General features: G+C 40.3%; 2 protein-coding genes across 2 annotated transcripts in view; one reads left to right on the top strand and one right to left on the bottom strand.

Annotated features, from left to right (window-relative positions):
- Positions 1-17816, top strand: part of RPGRIP1 (RPGR interacting protein 1) — a 64398-nt gene extending 46582 nt beyond the window's left edge. The window contains exons 20-24 of the mRNA XM_046652712.1: positions 21-118; positions 9120-9312; positions 11442-11526; positions 14391-14521; positions 17701-17816. Coding sequence (XP_046508668.1) covers positions 21-118; positions 9120-9312; positions 11442-11526; positions 14391-14521; positions 17701-17816 — 623 coding nt within the window. The remainder of the gene's footprint in view (positions 1-20; positions 119-9119; positions 9313-11441; positions 11527-14390; positions 14522-17700) is intronic.
- Positions 17817-18102: 286 nt separating this feature from the next.
- Positions 18103-20780, bottom strand: part of SUPT16H (SPT16 homolog, facilitates chromatin remodeling subunit) — a 38351-nt gene continuing 35673 nt past the window's right edge. Inside the window, exons 24-26 of the mRNA XM_046653946.1 lie at positions 20202-20331; positions 19991-20068; positions 18103-19404 (exon numbers count right to left, since the gene is read on the bottom strand). Coding sequence (XP_046509902.1) covers positions 19259-19404; positions 19991-20068; positions 20202-20331 — 354 coding nt within the window. The 3' untranslated portion in view covers positions 18103-19258. The remainder of the gene's footprint in view (positions 19405-19990; positions 20069-20201; positions 20332-20780) is intronic.

The raw sequence follows: 20780 nt of genomic DNA, 5'->3' as shown, positions 1-20780 counted from the left end.
TCCAGCCTCTTCTCTGACAGACAAAGAATCCTGCGAACAAGCTTCTGAAGTCAGTGAAGCACAAACTACAGACAGTGACGAAATAGTGACACCCGTATCTCAGAAATGTCCTAAGGCAGTAAGTACATGGGGGTGATCGTTGAGTATGAGACAAGATTGTACATAACGACAGTTAGTGTGCTTAATGGCCACATCTGTGAAGTGCAAATCCAGTTTTTAATGAACCTGATGGGAAATTCAAGTTATTCAGTTGAATTTACATTGCAAGTGAATAGAAGTCTGTTGATACAGATTAAAAGATCATTTTCTTAATTTGGGGTAATGAGGACTCGCTTCAACCCTTCTCTCTCCTTTTTGGGTCCCTTGCCTCCCTCCTTCCTTGCGTCTTGTGATTCATCCCTAGCCTGAGTGATAACCCTTTCTTTAAATCCACCTGAGGAGAGCAGGTTGACTCTGGGAGGTAGGGGCGGGAAAAGAGGAAAGGATTCTCCATAGGAGGGCTCAGAGACATCATTTAGTTTCTGAAGTTTTTGACCCAACCTTTAAAACCTGTAATTACAATTATTTATTAAACATTTCAGCCTCAAATCTCTTTTGGAACTAATTGAGGATACACACACACACACACGAATAAATATCCACCGGTATATTCAGCAGTCATCATTGTATTAGAATCTCGTGGGGTTGTAAATGAGGTATGAGACAGTCTCTCCCTGGAGCCACAAGAACACTTCCTGGCACATTTGTAGGTGCCCAATAAATATTTGCTGAATGAGTGACTGAATGAAAGACTAAAATCCGATCGAGGATTATGAACATTTTTAGACACAATGAAGAAAAGTATAGTGTGATCTAGAATCAAGCAGGTAGATTATGTGATATAAACTCTAAGGTTTGTAAGAATTCAAAAAAGGGAAATTATTGTTGCTTTTGTAGAGGTCAGAAAACTCTTCCTTGAAAGTCAGAACTTGTACTGAGGATTTTCAGGAAAATGAAGGATATTGGCGTGAGGAGAAGCAACTCAAAATCAGTAGATTTAAATTGTTAGTATGGCAAATAGTTAAGTTTGTCTTCTTCTGAACTTTTATCTGCCATATTTTTTTAGACATTGTATGATTAATATCTTGAGAAATGTTTGCAAGATAGACCAGAACATAGAATGTTACAACCAGACAATAACACCTTAGGTATAATAAAGGTGAAGAAGATCAAATGATGTGTCCAGGATTATAGAGCTAGTTAGTGAAAGAGCTGGAGTTCCAGTCAAGGTTTCTAAACCACGCGCCTCTCAGATCAAACGGAAAAGCAGCCAGCTGATCAGCAGATTTTTTTTTTTTTTTTGAGATTTTATTTTTTCCTTTTTCTCCCCAAAGCCCCCTGGTACATAGGTGTATATTCATTTTTGTGGGTCCTTCTAGTTGTGGCATGTGGGACGCTGCCTCAGCGTGGTTTGATGAGCAGTGCCGTGTCCGCACCCAGGATTCCAACTAATGAAACACTGGGCCGCCTGCAGCAGAGCGTGCGAACTTAACCACTCGGCCACGGGGCCAGCCCTGGTCAGCAGATTTTTGAACTACAAGTCAAACAGATTACATTAAAATATTACTCTAAGTTAAAGGCTCCTAAATAAGATGTCCTTTTAGAAAACCTTTGTGTACCCAAAAATGTTGCTTGAGAAACTAAGTATGGAAAAAAAGAAACTAAATATGAAAACCAAGCCTACTTAAGCAAAAAAATTAGTGTTATTATCAAATTAAACTTACAACACAGATACGTTTATACTCAATAATGATTGTATTTCACAATAGGTAGGCATAAAAGATCGAAGGGGTTGCAGGCCCAGAGACAATGCTTGAGCTCTGTCGCTCTTCTGTTTGGAGTCAGCTGGGATAATGGAGGAGAAAGTGTAGCATTTAAGAGCATGGAGATTTGGTTCAGACAGAAGTGGTTTATATAGATGTAGTGTACAGCATGGTGACTATAGTTAATAATACTGTATTGTATATTTGAAAGTTTCTAAGAGAGTAGATCTTAAAAGTTCTCATCACGAGAAAAAAATCTGTAGCTTTGTGTGGTGACGGATGTTAACTGGACCTATCGCAGTGATCATTTCTCAATATACACAAATATCGAATCATTATCTTGTACACCTGAAACTAATATAATATCATATGTCGGTTTTTAAAAAAGTGGTTTAGATCCTGGCTCTGGTACTTACTAGCTATGCAGCTTTGGGGGAGTTACTTAAACTCTATTAGACTTTGTGCCCCATTTATAAAATGGTAATATTAAGTATATCTACCTTATAGTGATGTGGGAGGATTTAAGTAAGGTAATGTCTGGTAAGGGTTTCATACAGTGCCCGAGATGCATCAAACACTGAATGATAGTGATGATAATGTTGATGGCGGCAATAGTCTACCCTCTCCGAAGTATTCTGGTTTTCAAGGTTGAGCTTCTATGATCTGGTTGTGGCCCCTCCAAGGAAGAACTAGGCCCTAAGGGGAAGAGATTGAGGCAGAAGGGTGTCAGTTCCCTTCTGCCTGCCAAGTCCATTGAATTAGGTTGAACAGTACTACTTAAAGAAGACCCTTCCAAAATGTCTTTCCCTTAAACTACCAAAAAAGTGAAACAACCACAGTCCATTTGGATCTTTTAACTGCTCCTCTCTGAGTCCAGAATTAGGACAGTTCCTGTGTTCATAGGATGTGTATAGGTCTGTTTGCCAGGAGGTCCTGTCTGTTAATCAGCACCAGATTCCTAAAGACCCTCTGTATTTGCCTTCCCTCTAAGCATCTCCAGGAAATGATGTCAACCCGAACCACATGGTTTCCTCCAGATGAAGTCCCATTCCTGGTGCCAGAAATCTCTCTCTCACTCTGAGTGGACCAGAGAAAACTTTTCCCTCCCCTTCTTAACAGCCACTAATGAGAAGGGAGCAATCATTTCATTTGCCCTACGGCCTCATGTTACTTACTGTCTTTTAGCCACACCATGTATTAAGAACCTCAAAGTTCATTCTCTTTTCTTATACTCTTAATTGTATAAGAATGTCCTGATCCCTTGTGTATGCTAGCTAATTAATTTTCACAGCTCTGCCTCCCAGCCAAATTAGCTAGCACACCTGAACTAATAAGCCAATGGGAACTGTCTGTCTGGCACTCATGCTGCATAACTAACTGCTCTCAGGGGTTCTGCTAGCAAGTTCAAATGAGTTAGTATATAGTACAGTGGTTCATATGCTGAATGTTAATAATTGTATACTTTATTTTTTGCTGTTCAATCCCAGTAAAATTATGTAATGGAACCAGCTCATGTAAAGGATTCTGGATCAAATTAAAATACTGAACCATGTATTAGTAAATTTGGACTGCTATAACAAAGTACCATAGACCTGGTGGCTTACAAACAACAAAAATTTATTTCTCACTGTTCTTGAGGCTGGAAGTCCAAGATCAGGTTGCCAGCGTGGTCAGATTCTGGTGAGGACTCTTTTCCAGGTTGCAGACTGCTAGCTTCCCATTGTATCTTCACATGGCAGAAAGCAAGCCAGCTAGCTCTTTGGCCTCTCCTTATAATGGCGCTAATTCCATTCCTGAGGGCTCCACCCTCGTGACCTAATTACCTCCCAAGGGCCCCACCTCCTCCAAATACCATCATATTGGGATTAGGGTTTCAACATATGAATTTTGAGGGGGACACAAACACTCAGTCCATAATAAGCCATATGAAATTATCATTTTTCGTTTTTTGAGGAAGATTAACCCTGAGCTAACTACTGCCAATCCTCCTCTTTTTGCTGAGGAAGACTGGCCCTGAGCTAACATCCATGCCCATATTCCTCTACTTTATACGTGGGACGCCTACCACAGCATGGCTTTTTGCCAAGCGGTGCCATGTCCGTACCCGCGATCCGAACCGGCGAACCCCCGGCCACCGAGAAGCGGATTGTGCAAGCTTAACTGCTGTGCCACTGGGCCGGCCCCTGAAATTATCATTTTTATAGATAAAAAGTGGTGGACTGTTGACAGTTTCCTATGGTCCAACCTAACAGGAATGAATAAGGCCTCTGTGTGTACCTGCCTCAAATGTTCATCTTATTCATCCTCCTAATTCATCTTCGTTATCAGAATAAAGTTGATGTAGTCTGCATAAATATGGATTTCTGATCATTTGTCCCAGGATTATTTGCAAGTTTAAAATTTTAAAAATTAAATTACACAAGCAATATAAGAATACATTTTTCTTTTAAAAACTAGGATATTCCAGATAAAGCTAAATCTCTGTTGACCACTACCTATAATCCCTGCTGCCTCTGCTTTTACCCCACGAAAATCATTGTTTTGAGTCTTGGGGTGTATCTTTTCAGATCTTAAAAAAAAGAACTGTAGCATTCATATTGATTTGTATTTGTTTTTTTTTTTTTTGCTTTCAAATAAATGACATTAAACGGCATGTATTATTTTTTAACTTTTTACTTTGAATTAATTATAGATTTGTAAACAGTTGCAAAAAAAGTACAAGAAGGTGCCATTTACCTTCACCCAGTTTCCCCCATTTCTTTTTCTTTTTTGGTACATATTATTCTGAAACATGCATTTTTCGATTAATAGTGTTTTGGGAGTCCATCCATGTTGATATATTTAGCTTTTTCTAGTTCATTCCTTTTAACTGCTGATCAGTAGTCCATTAAAATAATATCTGACCTTTTCTTTAGATAAACCTCAATGGGCAACACTGATAGAGCTTTTACGCTATATGTACTTAATATTCATTAGCTCGCTCAGTCCTCGCGGCAGCCCTGTGAGGTATTGGCTCCTTCAACAAATAATAATGGGGTGCCTGTCTGAGTGTTTGCCAGGCTCTGTAGACGCAGAATGGTGACTAAGACAGACTTGGTCCCTTCCCTCTTGAATCTTACAATCTACAAAGGGAAAACACAGATAAATCAGTGAACAAATAAGCCAGATACTTGCTAATTCTAAATACTAGGAAGAAAATAAATAGGGTGATATAATAGATAGTAATGGGAGGGGTTGAGTGAGGTAAGGAGGTAAGGAAAGAGCTCTCTGAGGAGGGGACATTTGAACTGAAATCTGAAGAATGAGAAGGGAAGAGCTGGGAGGAACTCTGCTTGGGCGGAGGAAAGGGCACATGTAAAGGCCCTGAGGTAGAAAAGAATTTGGTTTTTCTGAGGTACAGCTATCAAGAGAATGTTATGGGTCAATTATATCTCAATAGAGCTGGGGACAGGGGGAGAAAAGTCTACAGTAAAATTTCTTAACCAGACTTTGTAAACGAGCCTTGAGAGGAGAGAATGTTTGATGACCGTACCTAGCTTTTGCAGAATTTGCCCTCTGACCTGCATGCAGACCGACTGCACCAGGACCTTGTCACTTTCACTTCTGTATAACCAAGTACCTACAAGAGAAGAGGGAAAAAAGAAAAAAATAATAATGCCGCAATGAACATCCTTGTACATATCTATCTTTGTGTGCTTGGCCATGTTTTTGTGGGACAGATTCCTAGAAGTGGAACTATTGGTTTTAAAAGGGATGCGCACTTGAAATTTCGATGGGTACCACCAAATGATCATCCTCCCAAATTATACCAATTTATGCTCTCCCAATAGTGGCCTTTTTATCACAGTTGTCCCCTGATGCTTTCAGTTCCTAACTTTAATGGGATAAGAGTGTTTGTGAGGGAACAAGTCAAAAGCAATTTTGAAAAATTTAGATCTAGGTGGCATGGAGAGGTAGCAAAACAAATTAGGGGGGTGCTAGATGCTGGGACCAAAGGGGTTAGCAAAACAGACTTGTGGTCCCAGAACTCACAGAGCTCACAGTCTATGAAGTGTTGTTCCACAGAAGTATAATGTGAGGCACAAATGTAGTTTTCTAGTAGCCATATTAAAGGTGTAAAAAGAAACAAGTAAAATTAATTTTAACAATACAGTTTATTTAACCTAATATATCCGTGATGTTATCATTTCAACATGTAATCAATATAAAAAATATTGAAATATCTTACATTCATTTTTCTTTTCATGCAAAGTCTTCCAAATCATGGGTGGATTTTAGGCTTACAGCACGTCCCAATTGAGACTGGCCACATTTCAAGTGCTCCATGGGCACGTGTGGCTAATGGCTATCATGTTATATAGCATAACTCTGGTGCAATGTTTTTCAACTGTGAGTTGGCATCTCTTAGTGGGGAGTGAAATCAAAATAGGGGGTCCCAGCCAGCACTAAAGAAAAACTGAGATAGCCTGGGGTTCGCCGGTTCAGATCCCAGGTGCAGACGTGACACCACTTGGCACACCATGCTGTGGTAGGCATCCCACATAGAAAGTAGAGGAAGATGGGCACGATGTTAGCTCAGGGCCAGGCTTCCTCAGCAAAAAGAGGAGGATTGGCAGTAGTTAGCTCAGGGCTAATCTTTCTCAAAAAAAAAAAAAAAAAGAAAGAAAGAGAAAAGAAAAACTGAGATAGAGTAGAATACAAAATAACAGTTTGCTTCACACATAGTAATGTCAAGAATTGTTTCCGGAGACTTTTATTTCAGTGATTAATACACACACATACAGATGCACATACAGTGAGTCTTACAGTTTGAAAGCCGCTTGTCTGATGGTGGTTCATTTTTATTTTTATTTTTTGAGGAAGATTAGCCCTCAGCTAACATCTGCCACCAATCCTCCTGTTTTTGCTGAGGAAGATTGGCCCTGAGCTAACATCCATGCCCATCTTCCTCTACTTTATATGTGGCACACCTGCTACATCATAGCTTGATAAGCAGTGCATAGGTCCGCACCTGGGATCTGAACCAGCGAACCCCTGGCTGCCAAAGTGGAAGGTGCGAACTTAACTGCTGTGCCACGGGGCTGGCCCCATTCATTTTTAACTATGGGGAAAATATTCATCCCCACTAAGCCTAGGCTTTTCTGTTTTGGTAAGATGAAGAGGCAACTTATTATGACTATGAACAAAGTTGTTTGTCTTTCTTTCCAGATTCCAGTGTTTCCCAAAGTGTGTTCCATGGAAAATTAAGCCAAACTATGCTCCAGGGGAAAAAAAAGATTGTGTAGTCAAACATGTTTGGGAAAAACTACCTCTGTATTGTCCTCTAAAAGTGTCCCAGTGCACATTAGTATATTAAAGGTTTTACGTCTAGTTAGAGAAATGTGATAACTTCGTTAATCTTGACTTTCCAAGATTTATTTCATCACAGACAATTCATTTGTAAAACACCTATTCCTCAGACACACCTTGAGAAATTTGGCTTAACTTTTACTGAGACTACAGCATAGGGTTTGCAATAATTTCAGCAGTGGCATGAGAGAACTTTCTAGGGTGATGGAAATGTGTATCTTGAATAGGGTGATTATGCACTTCTATACATTTGTCAAAACTGTACTCTTAAGGTTTTGCATTTTACTGTATATAAATTATACCTAACTCTTTAAACACAGATTCCCAGGACAGTCCAATATAAGTGGCTTTTACACTTTTTTTTTTTTAAGATTGGCACCTGAGCTAACAACTGTTGCCAATCTTCTTTTTTTTTTTTTGCTTTTTCTCCCCAAATCCCCGTAGTACATGGTTGTATATTTTAGTTGGGTGTCCTTCTAGTTGTGGCATGTGGGACGCCACCTCAGCATGGCCTGATGAGCGATGCCATGTCCGCGCCCAGGTTTCGAACTGGCAAAATCCTGGGCCGCCGAAGCGGAGCTCGCGAACTTAACCACTCGGCCACAGGGCCGGCTCCGCTTTTACACTTTTTTTTTTTTTATGACAATCACTATAAGAAATACATTTCTACATTATGCCCATATGTAGAAATACATATACAAAGACACTCATGTACAAACACAAGTGTCAAGAAACAAGACGTACCTTCACCATTTGCCATGCTCTCTCATATTTTCTATTCTCTTCTAGCCTATCCTGTCTATTCTAGGCTATCCTGTCTAGCCTATCCTATCTTATTTTATTCTAGTCTCTCATTTAAAAATATGCTAGTGAAACCCAGCAAGCTGGCCCATACGTGTCAAAACCCACATTTTGGAAAATACTGCAGAGACTCAATGGTTTTCATGATGGGTGTTGTAGGAGGATGTGTGGGGACTATTGAGAGGGAAGCATCAAGTATCTTTATTTTTAAGAGGCACCCGGGTTGTTCTGATGCAAATTTGTTGAGAAATTTTGTCTGAGCTTCCTAGGAGAAGGCACAGGAGGCTCCATTTGCTTCCTAAGAGAAAAAAAGATGGTGGGGGCGCAGATCTTCAAAGAAGTGAGGATATTGGCCTGGCAACCTAGAGGAAAGAGGCACTCACGGATGAAAGGAGAACTGTGGCCGGCAGGGGGCCATCCTGGATTGACTCCTCACTAATGCCATGACACTGACTTGCTGCCACACTGTGCACAGGGGGACAACATGGGGATGGACACAGGGGACAACCACGATGGATGGGACATGGAATGACACTTAATGTTGGCCTCAGTTTACTTCTTGAAACCAGAGAGGTGTCAGCTCTCCTCTTGGTGTCCTGAGTGCAAAAGTGGACGCAGGGACAACCAAAAGAGCATGGTGGTTTTGGCGACAACTCTGAAGTGGAGCTGAAAACACTGGAGTTGCTGTGGGAGGACAGGGAGCTCTGATGCCCTGCTCTGTGGCCTGCACTGAGGTGGGCACAGGAAGCACTGGCAGCTCTTTGCTAAATCTCCAGTATCGATAGGCAGTCTCCTAGGACCCAACCTCAGGAAAATACTGGATTGGTTTTCATCGAGAAAGTTTAAGAAAACTATCTGTTCAGAAAGTTTCTTGATTCTTTCTCTATGTGGAGATGGCTGAGAAAGGCTGGTCTGGAGAAATGATTTACTGGACTGGGAGAAAGAACAACTGGATTCTCTTTATAAATTTCCCACAGATGAGCTGGGACAATTCAGTCAAGTTGTCTCTTGGTGCCAGTTTTACCCATAACTTGATTCTCAAGGAGTGGTATGTTAGATGAGTATGCCTGTGATTGATTCCTAGAGAGTAATGTGTTAATTAGATGGAGTATAAACACTTGCGGCGTCACTAACCTATAGGAAATAAATAAACATTTTCCTTATCAGAAGTCAGAGAAGATGTGCATTGAAATTGTCTCCCTGGCCTTCAACCCAGAGGCTGAAGTGATGTACGATGAGAACATAAAGCAGGTGTACGTGGAGTACAAGTTCTACGATTTACCCTTGTCAGAGACGGAGACTCCAGTATCCCTGAGGAAACCGAGGGCCGGAGAGGAGATCCACTTCCACTTTAGCAAGGGTGAGGCAGCCCTTGTGCTTGGGGGGGAAGGAGGCAGACAAACGCTTAAACTGAGGGCTCACACTACTGTGGACTTCTGATGGGGCGGATTCAACCATTTTATTTTATTTTTTTATCAAAGTAATATATGCATATGTTTTTAAAACATCAAATAGGCCTTAAAAGATTTTTAATTAAAATTAAGCAGTCCTTTGTTCCACCGTTTCTCCACAAATCACTCCCCCTTGCCCCGCCCCTTCCCGCCTCAGTCCGCCACACCACTTTTCACTTTTTGTCCTATTTCTTCTGTTTTTTGGCTGCATGTTTCTGAGAAATGTTTCTATTGCAGTTTCCTGATTCACCAATTTTAGACATTATCTACTAACTTCCTCTCTTGGCACATAAAACTTATCTCTCTTACACCACACCCATGCCCCCTGCCTCCCATATAGTTGGATCATAATTTTTATTTAATCCGATCTTAATTGTTTCTATTGTGGATACGTAAATATGAATTCTTGTAAAGCCGAGTAGTATGACATGATTATATTTCCTTTCTTGTTTATTTCTTTTCAATTTCTTATTTGCTTTATTTTCATTATACCTATTGTAATTCTTTTCACATCCTCCAACAGCCTTTCCATATTTTCAAATAAACCTGTCAACTAATTTATCTATTTTTTTCCTGAAGACCTCTCTTCATCCTTTTGCTCCTTTCCTGTTCAGCTGTTATGTCACTGCTGTGTGGGGAATCTGATTTAATTCTCTCCTCTGCTGGATTTCATGTCACCTGGGTCCTGTGTCAACCTCTGTCTCATTTATTTTCTTATTTTAACGGACCGTAGTTTCCAGTAGCTTTTAAAGAAAGAGTACATTGGAAGTAGACATTTTGAGACAGTCATGCATGAAATCTCTTTATTCTACCCATATATTCCATTGGTAATGAGACCAAGTATAGACATCTATATTGAAAATATTTTTGTTGAGAATTTCAAAGCTGTTCGTCCATGGTCTTCTAGATTTAGGCCAGGAGTCTAACTTTTGTATGAAAACTACCGTCTACCTCCCTGGAAGACTTCAACATTTTCTCTTTATCTCTGATGTTCTTAAATCTTAGAATAATCTGCATATTTTTCTTTAATTGTTCTGGCCATACAGTGGGCTCTTTCAATCTGGAAGCTGCTGGCTTTTGGTTCTGGGAAATTTTATTGCATTTCTTTGATAATTTTGTTCTCAGCATTTTCCTATTTTAGTAGGATTTTGGATCTTCCAAATTGATCTCTGATTTTTATCATTTTTCTCCTATAATTCTATCTCTGTTTTTTCTTTCTTTCTATTTTTTGGGAGATTTCCTTAATTTTATCTTCCAGTCATTGAATATTTATTTGAAATTTCTGAGAATTGTTTCGTGCTCTATTCCTTTTTTTTTCTTTTTAAAAGTATATCCTGTCCTGATAGCAGACGAGATAGAAGCTTATTCCTCACTTGTCTTACACGAGTTCAGAGGTGGGCAGTCCAGGGCTGGATCCAACGTCCTGTCCTGCCTTTTCATCATCCTACTGCCCGTCTTCCATCCTTTTGGTCACCCATGGTCCTTAATGACCTCTGGGGAAAGGAAGAATGCCTCCCAGCTGAGCCTGGGAAGCAGGTTTCACACAACACGATGGCCAGAACTTAATCACATGGCCGAATAGCTAAAATAGAGGCTGGAAAACAGACTGATTTATTGCAGGCTGCAGTATTCCCATATGAAAATGAGGAGGAAGTGGGGAATGGATGTTGAGACAGGTTGGCTCCCTGAGTCGAACCTGCCACAAAACCCAAATTTCTAGGTGGCCCTTTGTATCAGGGGTGGACAAATGTTTTCTTAAAGGTGAATATTTTAGGCTCTGTGGGCCAAACAGTCTCTGTCACAACTACAGTATTCAACTCTATTATTGTAGCTGGAAAGCAGCCTTGGGTAATATGTAACAAATGAGCGTAAACAAATAAAACTTTATTTACAAAAACAAGTGGCCGGCGCATGGGCCCTAGTTTGCCGACCTCTGCTTTATATAACCGTTTTACATACGCCACTTATGAAAGTCTTGGTGCCCAAATAGCAACAGTATGTGATTCTTTGCTTTTTTTCTTCTTTCCTTTAATAACAGTGATAGACCTGGACCCACTGGAGCAAAAAGGCCGAAGGCAATTTCTGTTCGCTATGCTGAAGGGACAAGATCCTGAGCAAGGACAGTAAGCATCTGCTTTCCACTTTGAAGGAAAAGAGATAGTCACACAGGAATTCAGGAGTTTGAGTTTGGTTTTGTACCAATGCTAAATATTTTAAAACTACTTCTTTTTATTTTTTAAATAATCTAGGGTTTTTTTCCTGCTTTTTCTCCCCAAATCCCCCCAGTACATAGTTGTATATTTTAGTTGTAGGTCCTTCTAGTTGTGGCATGTGGGATGCTGCCTCAACATGGCCTAATGAGTGGTGCCATGTCTGCGCCCAGAATCTGAACCCGCAAAACCCTGGGCCGCCGAAGCGGAGCGTGCGAACTTAACCATTCAGCCACGGGGCCGGCCCCTGAAACTTCTTTCTTATTAATTTACTCAATGAATTTCTCATCTATTTGAGTCCAATTTATGTTTGTGACTGACTGCATGATGAATTATAAAATCTCATAGGTTTAGTTCACTTTTCACCCATGCCAGCCCCTGATAAGCGCTTTTCTTGTGGCAATAATTTACTTGAATACTGACAGTGCCCTATATGAAATGGACAAAACGCTTTGACATTCTGAGATAATTTGATTCATTTCTCACAAATGCAATATCATTGCTAGCTTACCAAATATTATGCCTTTATAATGTTAATTTTATATTTAGATTTTTAAGACTATTTCTCCAAAGGAATACTTTGACTTCAATATAATTGAAGTAAGTTCTAGGTCTTTTATAAGTTTTAGGAAAGCGACTTGTCATTATTCCTGTAATCCAAGGAGGCCTACCTTTAGACGTTCCAGATGAAATGCATGGGATATAGTTATACTAAGAAAATTATCCATTCTTTAGCTGAAATTTGAAATTCAAATTCAAGTGGGCATCTGTTTTGGGGTGTTTTTTGGGCAAAATCTGGCAACTGTACCTCCTTTTCATGTGTGGGGGTAAGAAGTAATATTAGGCTTTTGTTTTAATCCATTATTTTTCTAAAAGCCCAATAAATTTCTTTAATTTGCATTTACTTCATCTCTAGTTAGTCATAGAAATGATGAAAAAGAAGCCAGCTGAAATCAACAGTGACTCTGACCTCAGTATCGCTGAGGACTTAAGCAGTTGTAAGCTTACTGGGCACTTTTGGAGATGGAAAATGATTTATTGTTCCTTTCTGCATTAATGTTAAATTTAGCTTTTTCTTTTCTTTTTTTTCTCCCAGCAGTCACAGTACCCTCTCTTCCTTGATTCACAAACACAAAAAAGTGGTAATCTTTTTCCTTTCTTTTCTTTTTGTAACCTCTAACTCAACTTTAGCTTTCCATAGATTTTGCGTTTGACTTTCTTTTTGCCACTCTGGTACGGAGGACAGAGCATCAGCTCTGTGATCATACGGGCCTTGTTTTGAATCCTGACTCTTCCACAACCAGCTCTTTGATCTTTGAGATATTATTTAACTTGAAGGCTCCTGTGAGGATAAAGTTGAAATAACATAGTTTACCTACAGCACTGGATATTGTGCCCAGCAAACTAGCAACGCTAGTTACCATCCCTTTCTGGGAAAATTGTGTGTGTGTCAGCATTATCCCTTTGCATTGTTGAAGTTCTCAGTAATGATGGAGAGACATAATCACAAATGAATAGTGCTTAATGGGCTAAGAATGTATCCCTTTCAGAATTTCTTCTTTTCATCTTAATTGTGTTTAGCTGTGATTTTAAGAACTTGAATATTTAGTCCTATTCTTGCTCCCTTAGCACTATTAGCCACCAATATTTGCTTTTAAAAAATTAATAGGATTATGAAATGTCCAGAATAGGTTAATCCAGAGAGGCAGAAAGTAAATTGGTCACCAGGAGCTGAGGAAGAGGAGAACGGGGAGTGACTGCTTACTGGGTATAGGATTTCTTTTTTGGGGTGATGAACGTGATTTGGAATTAGATAGTGGTAATGGCCGCACAACATTGTGATTATAATAAAAAACACTGAATTGTACAGTTTAAAGTGGTTAAAATAGTGAACTTCTGTGAATTTTATCTCAAAAAATGTAATAGGTACCAGTTTCTGGAATTCAGTATCGTGCTTTCTAAGCTAAGTCAGATCATAATTGCTGTTGATGCTCACTGCTTGTGAGGCACTCTTCTGTGTCCTGTACAGCATCATCTTTCAAGACTTAGAACAACTCTAAGGAATACACTTTTTATATTTGTTTTGCAATTCTGTATTGCTTCTGTTCCCTTTATTCTGCTCAGGCTTGGTACCCAACTTTTCTTTTCTTCAGAAATTTAAAACCTTTTCTTCTAACTTCTCCTATAATCTTAGTTTTTGTGCAACAGCTTGGTTTTGTGTCCATATCAAACCTTTCATCAAAACTGTAAACCATGGGGCCAGCCCTGTGGCAGAGTGATTAAGTTCGTGTGCTCTTCTTCAGCAGCCCAGGTTTTGCCAGTTCAGATCCTGGGCGCGGACCTAGCACCACTATCAAGCCATGCTGAGGTGGCATCCCACGTAGCAGAACTAGAAGGAACTACAGCTAGAGTATACAACTATGTACTGGGGGGCTTTGTGGAGAAGAAGGAAAAAAAAAAAGGTTTGCAACAGATGTTAGCTCAGGTGCCAATAAAAATAAAAACATTTAACAATTGTAAACCATCTTACAAGGAATTGTAACTGTTAAGATTACTTGACCAGCTACATTATCTCGAGTTTTAGTTCCCTCTTCTCAAGGCCTGTTGTTGCTTTATTCTGATTCCTTCTCTTTTGCTGTTGTCGTCTTGTAAATGGAGGTGAGGGATAAGTGATTCAGGGAAGACATTGTATAATTTGTGATTACTTTTATCCTTATTTTATTTTTGAAACCTAAGGGTATCAGCAGTGCTGAGTTAAATGGGCTTTTTCCCTCTAGTTTAAAGTTTACGGTGGTTAGTGATCCCATGGATGAGGAAAAGAAAGAATGTCAAGAAGTAGGATATGCGTATCTGGAGCTGTGGCAGATCATGGAATCAGGAAGAGACATTCCAGAGCAAGAGCTAGACAGTGAGTAACCAACCTTTGTGCTCCTCTGTCCCTCTTATTTCTAAGGAAATCATCCTAACACTCAATGCTTTTCCTGTTTTATATTCAGTACGTAATTACCACTGCAGAGTTGATGAGACAGAAACTGAATTGAAATCCCTGTAGCCGTACTTATTTCTAGATCAAGCATGAAAGTAATCAGTTGTATATTTTAGCCCACATACCCCATGACAACTAGCATCTATTATGAACCTCCAATGTTTGAGGTAGGGAATTTTTAAAAAGACAAGTTCTTTTAATTTCAATCAAATTTAAACATCAGAATTCCTGCCCTCTCTTAGGCATGTAACGTTTCTAAAGGCGGCTAATTCTCCTCTTTTAGCAATTATGCATCCCGTCTCTGAACTAGACACCAGCTCTCCTCTTTCCTCACATCCATCGGTTACCAAGTCTTATCCATTCAGAAGTATCTTGACCACATCCCCACAACTGTAATGGTTTTCTAAACTATGCCACTGGTTTTTATACAATAAATTTGATCACCACATCCTTCTTAAATCCATTTACAGACTGTTTGCTGTTTTAAAAATATTTGCATTTCACCGGCTTTAGGTAGGCCTGCTCTGTCCAGTCCTCACTGCTCCCTATTACCTTACCCACCTGGGACTTCACACATTTACCTTATCTGCCGGGCTGTAGTAGGCACTTAAGATTATCCGTTAGACCAATGTTTTTCAAACTTCCAGTCATGACCCATGACTGGATGGTGAGATTTAGCAAGTCACAACCAGAATTTGAAAAAAAACAAATAAACCAAAACTGTAGAAAATGTCAAGAGTACATTGCACATAAATATTTTGTGGAACTTGTTTTATGTACATATCTATGTGATGATATATATTTTTTTTTTTGAGGAAGATTGGCCCTGAGCTAACATTTGTGTCCATCTTCCTCTACTTCATATGTGGGATGCCCACCACAGCATGGCTTGATAAGCAGTACGTAGATCTGTGCCTGGGATCCAAACTGGCAAACCCTTGGCTGCCAAAGCAGAGTGCATGAACTTAACTGCTACACTACACCACCAGGCTGGCCCCCAGTATATAATTGTTTTTACTGTTTAAATTTTACTGTTTAAATTTTAGTGTTTTAAATTGTTTAACTTTTGAGAGGCTGGCCCCATGGCATAGTCATTAAGTCTGGCGCAGTCTGCTTTGGTGGCCTGGGTTTGAGGTTCAGATCCTGGGTGCGGACCTACACCACTTGTCAAGCCATGCTGTGGTAGCAACTCACATATAAACTAGAGGAAGACAGGCACAGATGTTAGCTCAGAGCGAATCTTCCTCACCAAAAAAAAAAAAGTTTTTTGAGGAATAGACTCTTTAGACCAAGTGTGACAAAGTTTAAACTTTAGCTGGTGGACAAGATTCTTCATTATATTCCTCTAGTACCTTCCCAACTGTGATAGTGGGCAAGGTATTTAACCTCTCTGTGCCTCTTTCCTCAACTGTAAAATGTAATAGCAGTTCCTGTGTCACAGGGTTGCCATGAGGATTAAGGGGGTGCTTAGATGAAGACTAGGGGAAGATTAAGTGCTTAGGACAGGGCTTGGTGCATGGCAAGTGACATTTCTGCCAGCTGTTTTCCAACTCTCACTCCTGTCCACATCCCCTAAACATGCCATGCTCCTCCTGACCTCCACACCCTTTGTACATAAGGAAAATCCCCTTAAGCCTCATTCTAATGATCTCAAAATCCCTAAGCAAATGAATGTTTCTCTATTTTTATTTTGATATTTTAATCATCAAAAGAAAAACGTATAGTAATTTCCTTATTATGGTCTCCCTTCCACTCAGGCTTTAATCATGTCAATCTGATTTTAAAAACAAAGCTCTGCTCTCTAGACCTGCAGCTACCTTCTGTCCTGTCATTTCAGGACTCAGCTCCTTGAAACATTTACTGAACGGTCGGTCAGTGCACAGTGCTAGCTCGGCACCTCCTATAGTCTTCCATTACGACCAAGTTTCCATCCAAGGCCTTCATTGACTCTGTTCTTACCAATATTCCTGTCAAATCCAGTTGGTTTTCTTACTCGTCCTACTTGACCTTTCTAAACCTCTATCGTCATCCCTCATTCTCCTTTTAAAACTGTTCTCACTTGGTTTTTAGGCCATTTTAACTTTCCATCTCACTCTCTGGGGGCTCCTTGTTTCCTGTGCAGGTTCTTCTTCCTGGGTCTATTCCTTTGAATGTTGGATTCTCTCATTCAATTTTCGGTCTTTTCTCTCCATATCCTTTCCCTGGGTGTTTGCATCCACTCCCAGTTTTAATTATAACCGGGAAATGATCTCAAATCTAGGTTTGCAGGCTGGGTTTTTAATATAATCTAGACTTACAGTAGACTATTAGTCACCACTTCTATGTTCCCTTAGTACCTCAAACTCCCTCCGACTACAACTTCATACTGTATTCCTTCTTACCCACCAGCTAGCTTGTTACCCAAATTAGAATGGTCATTCTTGATTCCAACCTTCTTCTCACTCTCAACATTCAATCACAAAATCCTATTAGTTTTACCTCTTGGATGTTAGGAACCTTTCCCCACCTCTGCCCCGCACTGTTTTACTTCCTATCCCTTCGTTTTGCTCCTGAATTACTGCGGTAGCCTCATCACTGCACCCCCTGATCTACTTGTGCCCCCTTTGAATATATTTTCCAAATACTGGAGTCATTTTTCTAGAACCCAAATAAAATCCCTCACTTCTAATACCTTCACATTCCTTAGAGACAGACAAGGCCCTTAGGATCCGACCAGTGCGAATGGCTTCATTTCTGCCACTCCTTGCAGTTTTCCAAACTTGTCATGTTCTCATGTCTTGGCTCATGCTTTAAACATCTTTTGGTTTTTTAAGACTTACTCAGGGGTTTTCCCCAGCAAGCCTTTTCCAATTCCTCCATTCCAGGTTAGGTGCCTCTTCTGTGTGTTCCCAAAGCACCTCGAGTTTTCCTCACAGCATCCACCATACTGTACTGTAATGACTGTGCTTTCCTCTCTCTTCCACTAGACCGAGTCCCCCTAGGAGATAAGGTAGTAACTTCACTTTAGTCTCCCCAGCACCTAACATGGCAAAGACCAAGTATTTAAGTGTTTAATTCAGCGATGCTGCTGCCTGACACGTTTCTTTTTCCTTTTCCCACAGTTGTTAGCCCTGAAGATCGGGCTACCCCAATAGGAAGGCTGAAGGTGTCCCTTCAAGCTGCTGCTGCCCTCCATGCTATTTACAAGGAGATGACTGAAGATTTTTTCATGACGTAACAAGTGCTATTCCATTCCAAACTCTGAGGGAACCATAGTAAAAAGTCTCTTATAAAGTAACTTGCTATACCATAAATTCGGTTTACTGTGATGTCTAGTATCTCTCAACCTAATGATGTAAGTTCAGAATGATGAAAGTTTATTTTTGTGATCCTAGCTGGGTAAAGGCATTATTCTAATGCCTTTGCGAGTTACCAGGCGAGAAGCAGGCTTGCTTTCAGGAACTGCACAAGACTGTCACCAAAGGTGAATTTACAAAAACAAAACAACAACAAAAAAACCCACAGTTTATTTATCTTTTAGTTCTTCCAAAATTGAAAATATCAAGTCCTACTGCTAAGGAGAAAAAAACAAACAAAATCCGAGACCCCTCCCCCCCCTTCTCTTAAAGTCACAGAACACAGAAGGAACTGCAGGGGGACAGGTGGGTGCAGAGAACCAGGAGGGGGAGGGTGGCAAGATAAACTCCCCGAATACTTAAAAAGCTGTTCAACAGAAACTGTGATAAATACAGAACAATGCAAGACAAGTAAAAATAAGGAGCAGCAGTGACGAGAGGCTGTGCCGTAGATGTGGCCTCCCTTCCTCTTCTCTTCTCATCAGGGTATTCTAGGCCCAAGGCATGACTTGCCCCTTCCAGATCTAAGTGTTGACTCCTTTGAGCCTCCTTCTAGATTACACTAGAAGCAGTAGACGAGGCATAGCCATTCTTCCTCAGATATACCAGAAAAGAAACAGTGGTAATTTTGCTTCTACCATTGTACCATGTGTGCATTTTTAAGGAGGATAAAACCAAGCCAGGGAGTGTCACTGCTTCTTATGTCTTCAAAGGCAGCAGAAATACCTCAGCATCTGCATGAGGCAACAAAGCAGGAAAACTCAGACGGAGGTAACCAGCCCAATCTGCCTCAACTAGCTCAAGCTGTATGGCTTATCAAACCATTAGCAAATTCCAAGAACCTTTTCTTGAGTACTGCAAAGATGGAACTTAAAGAGATGTGAGGAAGGTCATGGCAGTAGGGCAGGATGGAGGCTCGAACCTGCTGGTCAAGAACCATGGTACAGGTAGTTAAGGGTCACCTTGTACCAATGTCTTGGAAATATAGCTTTGAGACATCAAAGAATAAGATGTCAGAAGCCACTGATGTCCTGGCAGAAGGTGACAGGAAGAGAGAGGAATGAAACAATATTTATCAACAGCGGAAGCCTCTGCCCTTCTTCAAGAACACCGCCTCCCTTGCCATCTGGATGGGGCCGTTGGCGCGTGTCCTGGTGGGCCTGGAATTCCCCGAGGAGATTGGTCCACACAAATGGCCCCTAAACCCATCAACACAAATGGCCAAACTTCAAAAGAAAAAAAGGAAAAATACAGTTTCTATGTCATGTAAAATTTTCAGGGGTTGGCTGGAAGAAGAATGGAGCTGAGAGCCAAAGTTCAGAAGTTACTTCCTCTTTTTCTTGGGGGGCGCAGAGCTGTGTCTGGAACCACGGTTAGAGCCACGGCCTGAACTGTGCACAGATGCCTTCCTCTTCCGGCTCATACTTCGACTCTGTTCTTCTTCTTCCTCATAACGACTTTCACGGTCCGCTAAATAGAAGAAAGAGGCATTACTAGTTACCTATAGGTTAGCGTTAGGTACCTACTACTACTGGATAGCATGAAATAGTACAGAGAATATACTTTGGAGTCAGACAAAATTTTAATCTTTACCTAATCACTTACTAGTTGTGTGTGTGATCTTCGGCAAGTACTTAACCCTTCTGAGCCTGGGTTTATTTATTTATAAAATGGAAAACTGCTTTTGGATTAAAAAAGGTGATCTATGCAAAGTACCTATGACAATGCTCGGCATACAGTAGATAATACAGGCCTTAGACTTGGAAAAAGAATAGCCTAATTCTGGAGCCTTATTAGACTATGTGGCTGTCATGGCTATGGGCCCACTGGGGGCTTGAGCAGATGCAAATAGCATCCAGTTAGGCAGCCATGCCACCTGGAGAGTATAGGAACATTCCAGACCTGTTTTTCTCCTTTGGTCAATGAAATTGTAGCTGTGGCTCCATGTCACTTTCATAGTATTCTTTTCTTATTCTTATTAGGCTACTAATATCTCAAAACGTTGAAATTTGTGCCTCTCAAAAGATAAAATAAAACAAAACAACAAAAAATTTACCTTTTCGAGCTTCTTCCTCCAGTTCATCCCAATCCTTTCCACTTTCTTCTTCACTGCCCAATGATTCCTTGGAATAGTCTGGAATAAAATTGATTAAGCATTAGTCATTAGAGAGGAATGGAATGAAATGACAGAATTCTTTCCAAGAAAGACATTTCCAGAAATAACATTAGGTTAGGAAGCCATGAAAACTTTTCCCTAAAAGGCTAACCTGATTCTTCAGCTTCTGATGAATAATCTTCATCACTATCCTCCTCTTCCTCTTCATAGTCATCCTCTGAAGGATTAAAAGTCTCATCTTCGATTTCAGACTCTGAATCTCCCTCCTCGGCATCACTTCCCTGGTGAGTTAGAGAGCATAATACTATTTACTGTTTTTTTTTTTAAATATTCACTTTATTAACTTAATGAATTAATTCACCTCAGCACACCAGCATTATTTCTATTTTACACGAAAAAAGAAAACAAAACAAAAACCCAAAACCCTGAATAACCAAGAGATGAAATGACTTATTTAAGATTCCCATTAAGGTATAATTATTAGATACCCTAAATATCTAATTCATATTTCTTTTTTTGAGGAAGATTAGCCCTCAGCTAACATCTACTGCCAATCCTCCTCTTTTTTGCTGAGGAAGATTGGCCCTGAGCTAACATCTGTGCCCATCTTCCTCTATTTTATATGTGGGACACCTGCCACAGCATGGCTTGATAAGTGGTGCATAGGTCAGGCCCAGGATCTGAACTGGTGAACCCTGGTGCTGCGAAGCGGAGCACACAAATTTAACCA

Source organism: Equus quagga, chromosome 2 (assembly GCF_021613505.1).
Source record: "Equus quagga isolate Etosha38 chromosome 2, UCLA_HA_Equagga_1.0, whole genome shotgun sequence".
NCBI lineage: Eukaryota > Metazoa > Chordata > Mammalia > Perissodactyla > Equidae > Equus > Equus quagga.
Note: the sequence above shows the minus strand (reverse complement) of the source record. Positions and strands in the feature narration are given on the sequence as shown.